This window comes from Saccopteryx bilineata, chromosome 5 (genome assembly GCF_036850765.1).
Source record: "Saccopteryx bilineata isolate mSacBil1 chromosome 5, mSacBil1_pri_phased_curated, whole genome shotgun sequence".
Taxonomy (NCBI): domain Eukaryota; kingdom Metazoa; phylum Chordata; class Mammalia; order Chiroptera; family Emballonuridae; genus Saccopteryx; species Saccopteryx bilineata.
Window position 1 is genome coordinate 19,907,291 of NC_089494.1, and position 18,232 is coordinate 19,925,522.

The window sequence follows — 18,232 nt, forward strand, 5'->3', positions numbered from 1 at the left end:
CCAAGCACCTAATCTCAACGGGTTCCCAGAAAACCAGCTTTGAGGCGTGTGTGGGGTAAACACGTCTGCCTACCACTCGATGGAGGTTAAGGAATAAAAAAGAAAGAAAAGCCTTGGCAGCCTGGGGTGAAGAGAGAAAGAGCAGAGACCTAGGAGGTTGGAAGGGTCCGGTCTCACCTCCACCTCACCCACTCCAGTGAAGAAGGGGCCAGCGAGAGAGCTTTTCGAATGGAAACCAGTGCTAGGCAAACAGCTGGTGCTCAATACATACTTGTTGATTTTTCCTGGATGACCAGTGATAAATGTTACTGAAGAGGACCACGCACGACCGGCTAGAGTGGGAGGAGGCAGAGACTCAGCCGGGCCTGCACAGGCAGGTAAGATTTGAGTTGGTGGCAAACCAGGGTCTGCTACAGCTGCGTTCAGGGCTCTCTGCACAGAGCACAGCTCAATAGTCTCGGATGACAGATTTATGGATCGCGTTCATGATGCTCTTCTTACCCAGAGTAGCAGCTGCCCACAACCACCGACACCGTCTCCAGATCAAAGGTACCCCTGCGAGCAGTCCCAGCCCTCTCCCCCGCCTCAAAGGTACCCCTGCGAGCAGTCCCAGCCCTCTCCCCCGCCTCAAAGGTACCCCTGCGAGCAGTCCCAGCCCTCTCCCCCGCCTCAAAGGTACCCCTGCGAGCAGTCCCAGCCCTCTCCCCCGCCTCAAAGGTACCCCTGCGAGCAGTCCCAGCCCTCTCCCCCGCCTCCAAGTGCCCTCCGCAAGCACTGTGCCCAGAGCTCTCCGGAGACCCTTCTCTCCTCCCGCGCAGAGCGCGCAGGCACCAGTGATGGCAGCCAGCCTTCCTTGGTAGCCATCCAAACTGTGACTGCCTCCTGTGGCATTTGCGAAGTCAGGGCAGCCTGGTGGGGAGCCGGGACGGGCAACTGAACGCCGGTGGCTTCCGGGGGAAGATGCTCGAAAAAACCGATTTGTTCAGCACAGCTGAGGCCAGGGCCACAAAACTCATCGGGGGACAATTAGAGGAAGTGCCGGATAGAGGTCCCAAAGACACATCCGCCAGAGCAAAGAAATAATGTTTGGGGACTTGCTATGACCCAATTTTTCCCTAATCAGATACAACCCTGAAAGGTAGGATTGATTACGTGTGAATGTTTTCCCTGCAGGAGTATATGTTGTTTCCAGATTCTCAGTTTTATCATCCTCAAATCCTAATTGAATGTCAAGGGTGGGCAGCAGAGCCCAGCCCCGAAGAAAAAGCCTCTCATCTGAGGATGTAGAAAATACTGAAATCAATAAAGCCAACAAGGCCAAATACATGTGACCAAGGCAGGTCTAGGACCAAGGCAGGTCTAGGACCAAGGCAAGTATGCCATAGAGGTTGGGTTCCCAGACTCCAGAGCCAGCCTGATCTTTTCTGTTGTTCACCTCCTCTGCTGTGACTTCACCGTGCCTCAGTTTCCTCATCCACAAAGTGGGGATAACTTGTTGTACGGATTAAATAAATTCATCTATGTAAACTTTTATGTAGTTGTTATGCTGTTGCCATTGTTATTCAGATATATTGCCAAAACTGAAGAGGCCACAAGCCGCTCTTGAACCTCGGTGTGGAGAGTGAGAAGGGAAGTGTCAGGGAGAGGGAGAAAGAAGAGACGTCATAGGGAAGTGAGAGCACTCCCAAGATGGGTCACCAAGGGAAAAAGAGCAAGGTGACACAGTACATACTTTTATGGTACTATCTGAGAAAATACAAGAATTAATTATAGCACTTTTTATGTGAGGAACATCTGTGACAGTAGACCCTGTAACTGGGAAGAGAAACGGGGTAGAAAGCTGAGCAGAAAAAAAAGTTTGTTTGTTACTATAAGCCATTTTATGTTACATATATAAAACATTGCCATGGGTATACAACTTTTTTATTTAAAACAAATAAATAGATGGATGGAGGAAGGGATGACTGGATGAATGGAGGAAGGGATGACCGGATGGATGGTAAATGAGGAACAATCCAGGCAGTTGCTTAAACCCACCATTGCAGTGGGCTTTGGTGTGCCAGCCACTATCTAATGAGAAAGTGACTCAATCTTGTTTTCAGTGCCAAGGATAAGCAGACAGTTTTTTCCTGTTAATAAATACAAAGTAGTAAAATCTATCGAGAGTTCACATTTGGATCTGTGAGAAATTATTTAACAGATCAGGCCAATTATCTGCTCACCCTCACATGTCAGATCATTTATAGAAAGAGAAAGGGAGAGTAAGGTCATCTGGTCACCTCCAAGGATACAGAAAGTAGACCCAGAGGATGACATAGGGACAGGGCAGTGACTGGGAGCTTGCCCTTGGTTCCTTTCGGCACTGTGACAGACACCAAAGATACGAGTGGCCCCAGGGAAGCACCTTACATAGGGGTTCGGTTCCAAAGTCAGAGTCTCAGGCAACTAGCTCACATGACCAAGACAGGGGTTCAGTTCCCTCCATTGCAGGGCACCCACCACCTCTCAAGGTCTGTGTTGAATCCAGAGGGGAAGGAGAGGAGAATTTCTTTGCTTGTGCAGCAAGTGAAGTTTGAACTTTACCCGGTGAGCTGCTCGTACTGGGGATGATCCTTAGGGACAGAGTCTAGGCGGTGGTGGCAGATTTCCAGCACACATCTCAGGCTCAGGTCACCCCATGCGCCCATTTTGACCTGCTCACTGCTTCTTTCTGGCACTCTGTGAGTCATGTATATCTGAATTCACATTATTTAATGCAACTCCATTTCAATCTTGTTCACTGGACATTGGGGCATCTAACAGACAAAGAGGTAGATGACTCGGGACCACTACCACCAACCACCACAAGAAATAGAGGAGGGGGAAAGGTACTAATACTGTGATTTTCCTGAGGTTCCATCGTTGGCGGCCAGCTGGAACCAGAACTGGAACAGATAACATGGCTGATGAGACATTGTCTTCCTGCCGCTATTAGACTCCCCAGTGAGTAGCTACTGACCATTGGAACTTTAAGAAATTGGCCAAAGTTGTCTCAAAGCCATTGATTTTACTCCCAAAGACCTTGAGGAGAGTTGGTAGGGTAAGCACAGACTGAAAGGACAAGAGAAGCATTTACTAAGCACAACCAATGTGTCCACTGGGATCTGGGTAGACCGTGGGGGAACAAAGGCACGGTCACCAGCTTCCCTGAGGCTCCGGTCTAATCAAGAGGACAGAGAGGCTGAGCCACTTCCCTCTCAGCTCTCTCATGGGTTCTCTGAACGTCTGAAGCCCCATGTTTTTGCCCTGTGCTCTGTCTTTAATGCACGTCATGGCCTAAGCCCACCAGACCACCACTGAGCTACCCATCCCGGCAAGAGCTCCTCAGAGCCCCTCCCCGAATGCCCCTTCGGTCCCTTGCTCGCCCACGGACCCCCTGTCCTGATTCTCATCCCCCACCAGGAGGGGGCGTAAACACATTCAAGCTGGTCCTCAGAGTTGTCCTCGTTTGTTTTATAATCCCAACCAAGCCGGTTTATGGTGAGAGTTCATGAACTATGTTTCAGATGTTAAAAGGCAGAATAGATACTGAGCCTGAAAGAAAGCTAGGGAGCTAAACGAAACGGTAGTGCTATTTTGAGTTTGGAAAGGTAAGCAGTATTGCATGGTAGAATAGAGGCCTGAGATTGAAACAGACCTGGGTTCAAATACCAGCTCTGCCCCTGCCTGCAAATCGTATGACTTTGGGCAAGTTACTTAACTTTTCTAAGCTTCTGCACAAAATAGATAAATAATAAAATGGGGATAGTGAGTGAAAAGGTAACATAATAATACCTACCTGAAAGGCTCTGGTGAGGATAAGGGAAATCAGGCCTGTAGGGCTTGGTACAGGCTTGGCACAACGTTATTTTTGCAGGACTTTTTTTTTTTTTAATTAAATGAACTCCATAGGATAAATATCAATTGTACAATAATTGGCAGTTAAGGTTTTGATTTTCAGGATTTGGAATATTAAACTCTCTTTAAAGATCCTAATCACTAACAAGCCACAACAAAGAGTTCATGCGACAATAAGAGACATCAGGGGGTCGGGTCCTCTGTGCTGACAAAGAACCCCCTCTCATCTAATCCAGCCTCTCCACCTTCCAGAGCGGAGGAGCTTGTCCAGAGCGGCCAGAGGACTTGTAAGGCCCGGATCCTACCCCCTCATCCAATTCCCTGCTCAAGGAGAGAGATTAGAATGAGCATGAGATCTGACGCATCTTCAGGGTGTGAGGCTATTCTCCTGGATAGATTATGAATCTGGCCACATGTGGAAATTCACAAGTTATTTTTGTTTTTCGAATCTGATCTGATATCAAGTGCAACATTCAGGTAAAATGTTTCGGGTCTGCCCCTGACCCACCTCCTTCCCTTGCTGGCTGTCCTCAAGGTCAAAAGCATTTATTAATAAGGATGCACGCCCAACATTGTGCCTGCTTCTGTGCAGGGGATGCAAGGTTCTCTGACCTCTGGGAGTGGATAAGCTCAAGCAAAGCCTTGCTGGGCTACCTTCATTTAGCCCCGGGAGGAGTAGAGGAGACGTAGGGACCAGGAGCCCAACACAGAGCATCTGAGACTGAGAATGTGCGCAGTACCTGATAAGATCAAGCTGGGCTACAGTCTTGTAGGTTTCCTGGGGGTGAAGGTGAGTTAGCAAATTCATGAACTAGAGTCCTATTTGCACTTCTCCTTTAATGCTAATTTTGTGTGGGTTTTAATGATGCTTTCTGCTCTACCAAATATATTTTAAGCTTGAATTCAGGTTGAGCCTGACTCCCAGCAAGGAACCTATCATATCCTAAAACTGCTTCATTTATTCATAGGCATTGCTGGTGGCCCAATAATGCTGACCCTTCTGAAAGCAACTGGCTATCAAAATGGTTGTCTAAACAAATACACACCTCCCTGGATTTACAAACCATGCTTCTCTGTCATAGACCAGGTCCCTGATCTCCAGGGTGAGAGATGCAGGTCCAGGGTGAATTCATTCAGAGAAGAAATCTTGAGGAGACCAAATACATATGTAGCTCCCCTTAAGGTGACCTGGAGACCTTCCTGTAGGAGGTGTCATTTGTCAGGAGCTAATGTGAGTCCCACGCTTTGCCTTCTTTGTGAATATTGTGGAACCAAGAACTCAGAAACTGTAGACATTCTTCTGGGAAGAGAAAGGTAACTCTCTGGTGTCTCAACAACAGACGGGGAGCCTGAGAGTTCTGTTTTCCTCACCCTTTATTGTTCATCTATACATTTTCTAGATCAATACCTGGAATCTCCCATTTATGGCATTATTTTCTCTGCCCCATCCTAGGGGTGAGAGGCAGTCACAGTTCTTGCGTGAGCTTCCCACCCCCACTGCCCCAGGCTCCGCAGCGTCCACCTGTTTCCCCGAAGCCAAAGCCCTCTGACACAATGTTACCCTGGAGCTCAGACACCAGAGAGAAAGCAAAACGGAGCCCTTCACCCAGCCCCTGAAGAAGGACCGCTGTTGCGAGCCCAGAGGAGGCCTGCTTCCACCCTCCACCCAGCCCCTGAAGAAGGCCCGCTGTTGCGAGCCCAGAGGAGGCCTGCTTCCACCCTCCACCCAGCCCCTGAAGAAGGACCACTGCTGTGAGCCCAGAGGAGGCCTGCTTCCACCCTCCACCCAGCCCCTGAAGAAGGACCGCTGCTGTGAGCCCAGAGGAGGCCTGCTTCCACCCTCCACCCAGCCCCTGAAGAAGGACCGCTGTTGCGAGCCCAGAGGAGGCCTGCTTCCACCCTCCACCCAGCCCCTGAAGAAGGCCCGCTGTTGCGAGCCCAGAGGAGGCCTGCTTCCACCCTCCACCCAGCCCCTGAAGAAGGACCGTCGTTGCAAGCCCAGAGGAGGCCTGCTTCCACCCTCCACCCAGCCCCTGAAGAAGGACCGCTGCTGTGAGCCCAGAGGAGGCCTGCTTCCACCCTCCACCCAGCCCCTGAAGAAGGACCGCTGTTGTGGGCCCAGAGGAGGCCTGCTTCCACCCAGCCCCCAAGCTCTGGCTCCTTCTGTCCCCGGGGATGGGCCCCCAGCCTCCTCCTGTCTCCCGCCTGGAGGACTAAAACAAACAGCCCTTTGGAAACGCAGTGAAAGGAAACGCTGAGTCAGGCCTTCTGTTTAAATAGTCCCCACCTGTTCTCTCAGCCCTTGCCACCCCCACCTCCACCCTGTGCCCCCCCCCCCCACTTCCCTTTCTCTTTTCTTTGCTTTTCCCTTTGTTGCTCATTTTCAAAAGGGCAGAGTTGACAGCTCTCGCCTTGAGCAAAGCCAACCCCGGGAGCCAGCCAGGAGCAGCCCTGAGCTGCTGACCCAGCTCTCCGCCTGGCCCGGCTGCCCCGCCTGCAGCCCACACGTGGCTATGTCTGGTCAGCGGGAGGAGAGAGGGGACCCATAGTTCCCAAAGAGAGAGCGCCACCCACCCACTCCCTTCCCCTCTTCTCTTGATCTCCTCCACCAGGCCTCAGCACCCAGGCACCCTCTGCCCAGCAGATTTGAGAGGCCGATGGAAGAAGAGAGGGTGAGGGGACAGGGGATGACAGAGGGGGTGACTCCTTCCTAAGGGATGTGCCTTCTTCTTGGCGGGAGGCCTCAGTGGCCCATACACTTGGTGTTATGTATACAAATGACTCCTTGGCATTGGAGAAAATGAATTAGTTGCCCATATTCAAAATGAAGGAAGAGACTTTTCCAAAGTGACACAAGTTGAGTTAGAGACAGGCCCTCAACCCACCAACTGCCCTTCACGGCACACAGGAAGCCTTTAGAACCCGCCTGAGCCCCCCTTGGAAGGCGGCAGCTGCTCCAAGTCTATTGCAGGCTCCATAGGTCAAAGCTCTTTTTGTTGTTTTGTTTTGTTTTAAACTGTCTATTTTGAGAAAACTGTACATTTACAAGCAGTTGTAAGAAATAATACAGAGCAGTCCCTTGTATTTTCTCAATTCCCCCAGGGTAACATCTTGCAAAACTGTAGAACAAAATCACAGCTAGGATATTGAGACTTGTACAGTGGAGACACAGAACATTCCCATCAGCACCCGGGGCCCTCGTACTGCCCTTCCAGAGCCGCACCCACCTCCCTCCCACCCAGCCTCCTCCTCAATCCCTGGCAACCACCAATCTGCTCTCTGTTTTTATCACTTTGTTTTCCAAGAATATTACATAAATGGTATCATACAGCGTGGGATCTTCTGAAACTGCCGTCCCTCATTCTGCATCGTTCTCTGGAAACTAATCCAAGCAATTGCACGTATCAATACAGTAATTCATTTTACTCATAAATAAAGTTGTTATAAACCTTCATTTTTGTGAAAAGATGAGCCTTTATTTATCTGGGGTAAGGGCCCGGGCGTCGCTTGCTGGGCCTGCTGATAACTGCATGTTTAGTAGTGAGCCTTTTGAATTCTCTCCTAGAACTACTCCCTGCATGCACTCTTTTGAGATTGTTCGGGACTGAGCCGTAGGCAGAAGGGGAAGACAGAGGTAGAAGAAAGAGGCTTTGAAACGTCAGCTCAGAGAGCTGAGTTGCTGCCTAAACACACACCCTGTGCCTGCACTGGCTAGTGAGGGGGCACCAGAGCCGAGCCAAGTACGGTGGGCTGAAGAATGACCCCCGAAACAGCGGGCTGAAGAATGACCCCCGAAACGTGCCATGCTCTCATCTCAGGACCTGCGGACCCATCGTTTCACGGGAAAGAGGAATGAAGGTTGCAGTAGAAGTAAGTTTGATCATCAGTTGACCTTGAGATAGGGGAGCATTCCGGATGATCCCAGTGGTATGCCCTGTGTACCCTCCACCCCCCACATGGTCCTCCAAGTAGAAGAGGGAGGCAGGGGAGCAGAGTCAAAGAGCGACCTGACCGCGGAAGAAAGGCCCCAGGTGGTTTGATGCAGTCAGTTTTCAAGATGGGGGAAGGCAACTCTGAGTCCAGGAGCATAAGTGACTTCCAGAGGCTGGGAAATAAAGGAAACAAGCCTCCCCTACAGCCTCTGAGAGACACACCGTGCTGCTCTTTGTAGACCAGCAGGTCCTGCGGGAGACCTCTGACTGCGGAACATGCGACAGTAAATCCATGTGCTGTGAAACCACCAGGATAAGGGCAACTCGTCATCACAGCAAATACAAAAGAAATACACCGAGTGGCCACGTCAGCTTCAGGCTTGAGAGTTTACCGTCCCTGCTCTCTTGAGAGTTTACGACCCGCCGGCTTGTCTTAGGAAGGAAGCAGAGAGAACGTGGGCTTTTCTCACGCCTGGTCCAAGTCCTCTAGTCTTCTTTTGTGCGTCCCCACACTGTCTGATCGGTCATAGCTCAGGCCTCCCTTTCCCACAGCGGAGAGGTCGCCTGGTGCTCCGTCCCAGGGGCAGCTCCAGCCCCTCTGGGTCTTATCCTGCCTTCCCTGCCTGCACCTCGAGCATCGAGCCTCTACCACTCTGGAAGCCTCCACCAGCAAACCCAAACCTCAGCCCAGCCTGATTTGGAACTTATCTGTCCACTGGGACTTACCACTTAATTAATAGAAACCCACGCTTGCCTTTCTCTCCTACAGCCAGAAACTGCCGTGCAAAATCAGGCGATTGTGGATCATTAGCATGTCAATGACCTCAGAAAGTGATGAGTCCAGGATGGCAGACCCAGGAAATCCAGAGAAATGATCATCAAAATTACCTTTTCATGAGAAAGCAAAAGTGAGGTGACAATTCCCTAAATGAGTAATTCTCGGAATCACCCAACCTGCACGCACACGCCACCTCACACACCCGCAAGCACACACAGCAGACACGCTCTACTCCACTAGAACTGTCGCGATTCTGTGAGGAGCACAGCCTGGGAGACTTAACCTGTGAGAGCATCAACGTGTAACCTAACCAAGATGCAAACGCCTCCTCAGGAAACTCTCTCTCTCTCTCTCTCTCTCTCTCACTCTCTCTCTCTCTCTCTCTCTCTCTCTCTCTCACACACACACACACACACACACACACACTTTCCATTTGAACCACTGTTTTAGCATCTGTTTAGGCTTTTACATGCGGCCAAGACTAAGACCCTGTTCTAACCTGGAAGACTCCTCCAACTAGTGGTCTCCCCCCGAGTCCTCTCTCACCTGAACGTGACATTCCTCACCGTCCCCTGCATTCTCATTTTATACAGGAAGTCAGGCAATGGGAGCTGGCAAAGGAGAATGGGTGATTGTCACAGACCCAGAGATTTTTTTAGAGATACAACCAAAGAAAATACCCTACTGACATTGAAACCTCTGAAAGCACCACGAATATCTCACTCATTTGTTTTACCAATATTTGTTCTGCAAAAACATGAGAGGTGTCACCTAGGGTCGAACCAAAGGTATATGTGGCCCAATGCTGTGAGCTCTCTGAGCTCATCTAAACCTAATGACCCGCTAAAGTCCCCATCTCCAACTTCCATTGCCTGGGAGGTTTAGGGCGTCAACATATACCTTTGGGACAGACCGAAATATTCAGTCCGTAACAGGGACAGAGGTGAGTTTCAGAGAAGGAGCAGAGGTTCAGTGGGAAGACATGAGAACCACCGGAGAGAATGTAAGAGAGAGTCAGAGTCACCGAGGGTTCTCCTCGGGAACACAGCATTGAAAGGCGCACGGGGGTCTCTGAGGAGACTGGACCTTCCGTAGATTCTAAAAGACATTCTACTGCTCCTGACGACTGCACTGGAATCACTGCTGGCTCATTCAGGGTTGTCCTGCGTTCTTTAATCATATCAAGTGTGTTTCTAATATTACGCCACAGTGCAGAAAGGCTGGAAGCCACCAGGTTAGAAACATACTACCAACTCCACTACTTTGACTTCAGCTTCCTTGTGACCCACTTTACCAACTTTGGAAGGTGATCATCTCTACAGAAGATACTAATGGCTCTGTAAAATTTGTGGTTTTTTAATTCTTTTCTAACAGTACACATTCCATGCTGCTAGGGATGTCCTCTACTTCTCATAGGGAAGGAATTGAATTTCATATCATATGGTTAGCCTATTCCAACCGTGCATATGTCATAAATATGTACCATGTAACTCTTCAGCCTCCATATTTCAGATAAAGAATCCTCTGTAAATGCAGACAAAATGTCTTCCATGAGCTGGACATGGGAGTGAGTCTCTCTACTATTTTTTTTTTTTTGAAACCCAGCAAATATAAAGAATGCGCCAACACCACAGTTTGTATGAGGAGGGCAGAGCCATCACTTTCGGTTTCCATGGCCTTTGGACAAAGCTCAGTATCATGGCGGCATTCCTTCTGCCACAGCTAATGGCCCTATATTCAGAAAACTGTTTGCAGAGACTCTCCGTTTCTATTTTCATGGCTGCAAAATTCCAGTAAAAGTTGAAGAAGAAGTCCTTCCTGACCCTGAAAAGTCACGGCAAAGAATTTCCCACCTCTCGAATATGTGTAGTGAATTTAACATATAGTGGGTTTTATCGTAAAAACAGTATCAGTTCAGTGTGTTTAAGAAATAGAGAAAAAGCACAAAGAAAGCAGAACTCACATTTGGTGCATGTGTCTGTATGTAAATATTTTAACATTGGCAGAATCATGTATCTAACATGGGCCTGACCTGCTTTTTTGATAGTAAGACATGAACATTTTTGCCTGTCCTTTGTGTGGGTATTTGCCAACAAAAGTTTTCCTGGTAGGTGTTTTCCTATCATGTGACTATCTCATGATTTATTTTACTTACTCCTTATTGCTGGCCATTTAGTCTGTTTCTCCTACTGCAAAGTATGCCCTTAAAATTATTGCTTATTGAATCTTTTTTTTAATTCATTTTTATAGAGGAGAGGGAGAGACAGAGAGAGAGAGAGAGAGAGAGAGAGAAGTAGGGGAGGAGCTGGAAGCATCAACTCCTATATGTGCCTTGACCAGGCAAGCCCAGGGTTTCGAACCGGCGACCTCAGGATTTCCAGGTCGACGCTTTATCCACTGCGCCACCACAGGTCAGGCTGCTTATTGAATCTTAACATGCAATTCACCACAAAGCAAAAGGATATCAAAAGTAAAATGAGAGTCAAGCATGCTAATTTTCTTGATTATTGACCAGTAGCTAATTGAAATCCAGTTAAGGCTGATAACTGTGACAGGGCCAAGAATAGAAACCAAAGGAAATTATAATTAAAAAAAAAAGTCAAATTAAAGCCAGAGGATGGTGTTGCTTCAGTGGGTTTGGAGAAATAAAGATGTCAACCAACTGAAAAAGAATTCAGTGAGTCTAAAATGCATTTATTGTAAGATGCACCGTTTAATTCAGCTCCCACTAAAGAAGAAAAAGAAGCTGCCAATAACCAGATGATGCCATCACTTATGATCAGCATGCAGGCGGTTCAGAAGATCAAATGCCCAAAGAAGAAAGTCTTGCTAAAGAAATGCTGGGAAGGAATAGGATCTGGGCTGGAAGGGATCCGTGAGTGGCTGAGTGTGAAGTATTTTCACCCTAAAACCAACGGCTATACTTAGAACATTGAGAATAGCTATCCCATGACTATGATGAAGCTGACCTCCCTGAGGAAAAGCAGATGGAGACTGCCAAATCGCGATCGTTTTATTAGACTGCATGTTATCTTGAGATGATAAAATAAGCCGTGAGCCTTGGTGCATGGTGCTTTAGTCATTCTCATCCACTCACAGTTCCCTGGCTTCATTAGGCTGTGCCATGCTCCTGTGCCTTTTCAAAAGCAGTTCCTTCTGGCTGAAACACCCAAATTCACCCAGAAAATACAGCTCAAGCCTCATTTTCTTGGGGACCTTCCATGACCTCCCCTAGGAGAAAAAACAGCCCCTTCTCAGACCCACCTCTGACTTTTACACACCATGTCCCGCATCAGCTACGGCCCTCTCAGACCCAAACAAACTGGGCCCAGACAGAACCCTGAAAAACAATACTTCACGTGCTGTTGCCACCCTAAGAGTCAGAGTCTTGCCTGATTGCCAAGGCGGGTTCTCGGTCTGAAAACGATAACCTGGAACACTTTAACTCAGCTTTTCGAAAATGCTAAAGGGATAATGAGAAAGGCAGACTCCAAACTCTGCAGTAAGTCCCCTATACATTTTACTGTAAAGGTAACGTGATCCTATCCGATCGATGCAACCATGAGGCGGCAGAGGGTGTTCTTATAGCCTCTGCCAGTCTCCCCTCCGGGGAAACTTGAAGAAACAGACTCTTCACTCTTGGCCTGTTCTCCAAGATGTACTCACAGCTCCTCCGTCCTCACCTGCACATCCCACAGCTTTCTCTACACCTTCAGTTCTCACTCACTGAAGCTCAGATTGCTCCATTTGTTTAAAAAAAAAAAGTGCAAACCCTGTCTTAGTTACAAACCGTGCAAAGAGCCTGGGCCAGCTTAGGCTGGAAGGATCATTTAAAATTGCTTGTTGCAGAAAAGGGTAATTCCTACATGAAGAAAAATGGATCAGCTGTTCCATCCTCCAAACCCATAACAATTTGGGAGCTTTACTCTTTAATCATTTTATGCCCACTTGACTGTGGACACCAGTAGTCCTAATCCACTATGTTTTAATCAAGAATTTATGTATTTGTTGAGGCGTTCCCTGGAGGCCTGGACCATGTCCTGATTGTCTTGAAACACACAGTGCTTTTAACTCTTAATGAGTATTCATTTGAATGAATGAATGAATGAATGAATGAATGAATGAATGAATGAACAAGCTAGCACTGAGGTTGATTCAAACTCATACAATTTATTATCTCTTTAGAGAACTCTGAGACATTAAGGTTGAGTTAATCATCCTCTACACCATCCCCTTCACTGTGTGCCTCACGGGATCACCTAGTTCTTCAAAATGCTTCTCTGACCATTGGTTTCTTTCTTTCTCTGTCTAATCTAGCAAACCATCTACCTACATAAACTTTGTTTCTGAGATGGCTTCCCACCCTAGTAAAGCCACTTGGCCCAGTTAACAGCTGAAGAGAGATTGTGCAGACAGTGCAGGAATGCAGGAAATAAACAGAGGGAAAGCAAAGGCCTCCAGGTTGAGATCTTTGGAGAACAGCCCGTTTTCAGCTGCCAATGACCTCATTTCCTCTGTCAGCAACCCCCAAAGTTATCTGGAGCACACACTGGGGAGGCTTCTCTGTTGAGGTACTGGAGATGCTTCTCGCTGTCACCCCCATGGTCTTTCTTCTTCTCATCAGAAGGCATTTCATGGACACTGTGATCTAGGACTTTACCCTCTGAGCATAGGTGGCTTGTGGCTGTGATAGATCCAAGCCCATCACCAGGCTTCTCGGTCAGGACAGACAGGCAGGCTATGCTCCGTAACAAATAACCTCCAAATCTCATAGAAGACAGATTTGTTTTATCCCACATGTGCACTGCAGATCTGCTGCACTTCCCCACATCTCTTCCCTCCAGGATCCAGTCTGAGATGAAGCAGGCTGCCGTCATCTCAGACGTTGCCACTGTCAGCGACAGCGGGCGAAGGGGAAAGAGCGTGGTGAACATGAATTCCACATAGCTCCTTAAGCCTCTAGCTGGAAGTGAGACCCATCGCTCCTATTCACATTTCACTGGCCACATCTGGATTCCAGTGGGGACAGAAGGCAACTCTACTTCGTGTGCAAAAACAACACCAATGGCCACCACACACGGTGTCTTCCATGGAGTCGAGACTCAATTACTCTATTTGACAAGGAGGAAAAGCCCAGCTACCTACCCCCTAGGGTAAGGTTAAGGAGACCCTGGCTTCACAGAAAGGGGATGAAGCATGGGTAAGCTGAATGAGAAGGTCAATGAGCACTGGTTTGTGCTGTGTAAGAGAAAGATAGACTCAGGGGAAAGTGTGGGAGGCCTGATGGCTGGAGAAGGCTCGGACCTTCTTTGAGGGAGAGAGGAAATAGAAACTGAAAAAAAGAGTTTGCAGAAGAGTAGAGAAAAGGAATATGGAAGCCACCAGAAGTAGGATAAAGGGGCCTGTTTAGGAAGCTTTGTTCTGATCAGGTGGTGGCTCAGTGGATAGAGTGTCGGACTGGGATGCGGAGGACCCAGGTTCGAGACCCCGAGGTCGCCAGCTTGAGCGCGGGCTCATCGGTTTTGAGTAAGAAAGCTTTGTTATATGAGAGTGATGTGCCCTCTTTGGGCATCTCCGCTGCTCTACAAGTGTGATTTTGGTGGGTTTTGAAAGTGACAACATGCTGAGGCTGGTCCCAGCGCAAACACAAGGCAAGGCCAGACACTGCCAAGGAGACCCAATTACTGCACAGGCCAAAGTCAACTTTTCTTCCGTTTTGTTTTCCTTTTCCTGATCTGGCTCCAACTAACCTACCCTTTATCCTCCACTACGACCCCAGGGCCGCCCGCTCTGCTCGTCTACTCCATCACACGACGTGGGCAGCTCGGCGCTGCCTCACCCGTGCCTGCGTTCTTACCGTCCTGCTCACCTCCGAAGTCCCGGCCCCACCTGTCCACGTCCCCCTTCTCCACCCCCCAGAATCCTCTCCCCGGCTACATCTCAGAGGCCACCAATTCCCTCGAATCACCATGTCGAGGTTCTTGTCCCTCTCCACATCATGACCACCCCCGCCCCGAAGGAATGCCACACACTGCAACTACTGTGTGACATGCCATCTCCCCTAGAAGACTGAGGGCCTTGACAGCAGGGAATGATTGCTAACTTCTGTCCCTAGTTCTTGTCACCATGTTACCATGAAGTAAGAACCATAACGGCACTAAGCAGTAGTAACGGTCACAGATGACGTTTACCAAGCTCTTATGGGTTCAGCCCTATGCGAAGGGCCTAACCCTAAATGCATCATCTTTTCATCTGCACAGCCTCCCCAGTAAGCCGGAGATTGCTGAGCCTGGTACCTGGGTCCAGGGAGGGACAGGAGATGTGCCGCAGAGAGTCCTCTGAGAAGGGCTGCTTCTGTGGTCAAGGACCAGTGAGGCAGCTGAAGGCAGCTGCCGAGATGGGAGTTCAGGCTCCTGACCCAGGGAGCGAGGCGGGCGAGGCCAGGGGGGTGAGGCGCCTGCGTGGCCTGCATGGCTGGCAGCCTGGGCCGCCCAGAGGCCGCATCTGAGATCTGGCCTGGGGAGCGAGGTGGGAGAGGCCAGGGGGCTGAGGCGCCTGCGTGGCCTGCGTGGCGGGCAGCCTGGGCCGCCCAGAGGCCGCATCTGAGATCTGGCCCGGTTCTTTCCCAAGCAGCCTCTGAAACATAAGCCGGCATTGTGTCCCTGCAGCTGGTTTTCCACTGCCTGCTCTCTCTCTCCTTTCTCTTTCTCTGAACTTTTCTCTTCCTGCCACCCCATTCCAACTCACCAGTCACTGCTTTAGGGAGAGACTGACAAGCCCCTCGGGACCCAAACCTCCTGGGGCCAGCGAGCAGAAGTCCCTCTGCCCACCCACCCACATTCGCCCTACTTATTTGCATGTCCATACCCAGAATGCCCTGCTGGCTCGTGCCACAGCCATCGGACACATCTGACAGCAGTTGGCAGCGTCGGAAGCCTGAGGCTGGCAGAGCTGGTGTCCCTCAGAGGGCAAGGTGTTTGCTGTCCTGACAGCTAAATCCAGGAACGAGCCGCATCACCTGCAGCCTCGGTCTCCCGACAGACGTCTGCCAGCCTGGCTCACGTTGGCATGAGGCAAAAGGAAACCCTGATGCACTAAGAAATCATTACTCGAGCCAGTTGACCAGCTTGCGAAGTGCCCACGCTGCTGCTCCTCAAGTCCGTCCACCAGCACAGCCCTCTGTCCTCACACTCCAGCTCAGCCCTGTCCTCAGCCCAAGAGGATGGCTTCTCTCACCACCGCGAGCTGCAAGAGAACTTTCTCAAAACCCAGATTTGGGGAGTTTTTCTACCTCCCTCCGTAATTCCAGAGTGCAGTGACTTCTTCTCTGGGTTCAGAGAGGGCAAGCAACTTGCCAAAAACCACACAGGCATGATGAGCCCCCCGCCACATCTCAGCATCCCTCCCCCCCCCCCCCCGAGCTGCTACCGGAGAGGGATTCATCCACAGTTCCAGAGAACAGCTCGGAAAAGGCCAGCCTCCCCAGGTCAGGGAGAGGAGAGTCAGACATCGGCACCAAGACAGTAGCTGAGAACATAATCATAAGGCGAGACGACCCACGTGTATGTCTGCGCGAGGCAGGCAGGCAGAGACGACCACGAAGAAGAATGAGAAAACCAGCAAACAGAACAGGACTCCCATGCCCTGCTTCACCCAGAAAGGCCTCTCTTGTGTGGAGTATATGCGACGTATCTGCTCCTGCCCCTACGGGAAGGTAAAACCCCATCCCTGACCCGGACACATACATAGTTAATAACTCAACGAGTCATTCATTCGGTAAAACATAACTTGCTTACGATGTGTCTGGCACCGTGGCAGTAACTGGGGACACAACAGTGAAAGATGTGGCCTCTACAAGATGGAGCCCTTAAGCCAGTGTGGCCAGCAGGCCCCTTTCCTTTCTGCCGTAGGCAGTGACTACCTTCCCAGTGGCGGGGATAGGTCCCCCTCAAGTCATACTGCTCTTCCATCAGGGCAGCGGTCGGCCTAGCAGCTCAGGGATCACAGTGGAGTCTAGGGCCACGCTGCTCCCTTCTAAGGAGGTTCTGCTGCTTTCCAGCTTGGGGACCCTGGGCAACATCCTTATCTCCGTGTCCCGGCTCCCTCGTCGCTAATAAACGGAGGTAATAACAGAACTCCCTCAGAGAGCAGAGATGCAGACTGAATGAGTTAACACGTGTAATGCTCTTAACACAGCATCTGACACACATCAAGCGCTCGATAAACATCAGCTATTGTTATCGTTGCAGCTGGCCGGGCATCGTATCGAAAGTCACTGCCAAGCTTCAGGGAGCGGTGGCCAACAGCCACAGACTCGAGCGAAGCTAAATGGTTTTTATAGGAGCTAGACCATGGATCTGGCCTTCCTGAATGGGGCTCTAACCAGATAAGTACAGCAAATCAACATGCAGAGACCAAGGGATAAATTGGTTATTGGGATGGTGACTGGCCAGTAAGTGAGGAGAATGTCAGATTTAAACAGACATATATAAAGGCCTGCCTCTGCTCCCTGGCTCTCAGCCACTGCCCTGCTGTGGGTGGGAGGATAGGTGAGGTGGGAAGGGAGTCACAGGGAGGCTTCTGAGTCTGTGCACGGGTCCTCACAAGCAGTCAGTGTAACCCTAGCTCCTTGAGAAAGGTGAGGGGTGGGCCACTGCTCAATGTTTCACAGCCTTGACCCCACCCTCTCCTTGGTGTCTTCCCACCCCTCAGGGCGGGGTCAAAGACAGAGGGATTTGGAGGACGAAGCCCCAAATCGCAGGAAAACTCCTCTTTCTCTGTTCCCCAGGATTAGGAGATTAGGAGGAGAACAAAGGAGCAATTCACCAGTGGATTCTGCAATTCTCCCACGTCCAACTCAGCAGTCGCCGAGTTCCCACCATCTCAAGTGGCGAGAGAAAGGGTTGAGATCAGCTGGCTAGCCAAAAACGGTGTGTGCATGGACACCACTCCCAGACACTCCAATGCCTTCTGTGAAAGGGAGGGAGGGAGGGAGGGAGGGAGGGAGAGAGGGAGGGAGAGAGAGAGAGAGAGAGAGAGAGAGAGAGAGAGAGAGAAGATCGTTTAGGGGAAAATCAGAGGTAAAGGAGATAGATATTGAACCAGAAAACCTCCCACAGATCTTCTGTTCAGAAAAATATTCCTGGTCCTTACTCAGCTTTCTTAAATCCAGAAGACGGACCCTGAGCAGCTGATGGCTGCATGACTGACAGAACACAACCCCGCCTCCCACAGACACGCACTCCGCAAAAGGGTACGTTTTGAAACTTTGGGGAAATCGAGGGAGAAAAACAACTTACCCACAATGTCATCATAGGTAGCATTTTAGTACATTTCTTCTGGTTTCTTCCCCTACAGATCTTTTACAATAAAGATGGTATCGGCCAATTCACACTCGCTTGGATCCTGTGATGTCTTTTTATCCCCCTAACATTACCCCACCAGCGTGTTTCGTGTTGCCACATTCCTCCATCCAGCCTTCTTATGGGATGGAGGCCGGTTTGAGCCCTGATTGTCGCAGGAGTTCAAGGTGATTCGCAACGGGAAAGAGAAGACTAGAGGCCATCCCGAGTGACCGTGCTGAAGCTCCTGCCAGGCTACTTCCAAATGCAATATGCTCCAAATAAAACAAGAGGGAAGCCATGAA

General features: G+C 49.8%; 1 protein-coding gene across 1 annotated transcript; it reads left to right on the top strand.

Annotated features, from left to right (window-relative positions):
• The first annotated feature begins 302 nt into the window (after positions 1 to 302).
• Positions 303 to 6,134, top strand: LOC136306432 (proline-rich protein HaeIII subfamily 1-like). The gene is made up of 4 exons (XM_066233018.1): positions 303 to 377; positions 506 to 675; positions 718 to 856; positions 5,445 to 6,134. The coding sequence occupies exons 1-4, from the start codon at positions 303 to 305 to the stop codon at positions 6,132 to 6,134; spliced, it is 1,074 nt and encodes a 357-aa protein (XP_066089115.1).
• Positions 6,135 to 18,232: the final 12,098 nt, after the last annotated feature.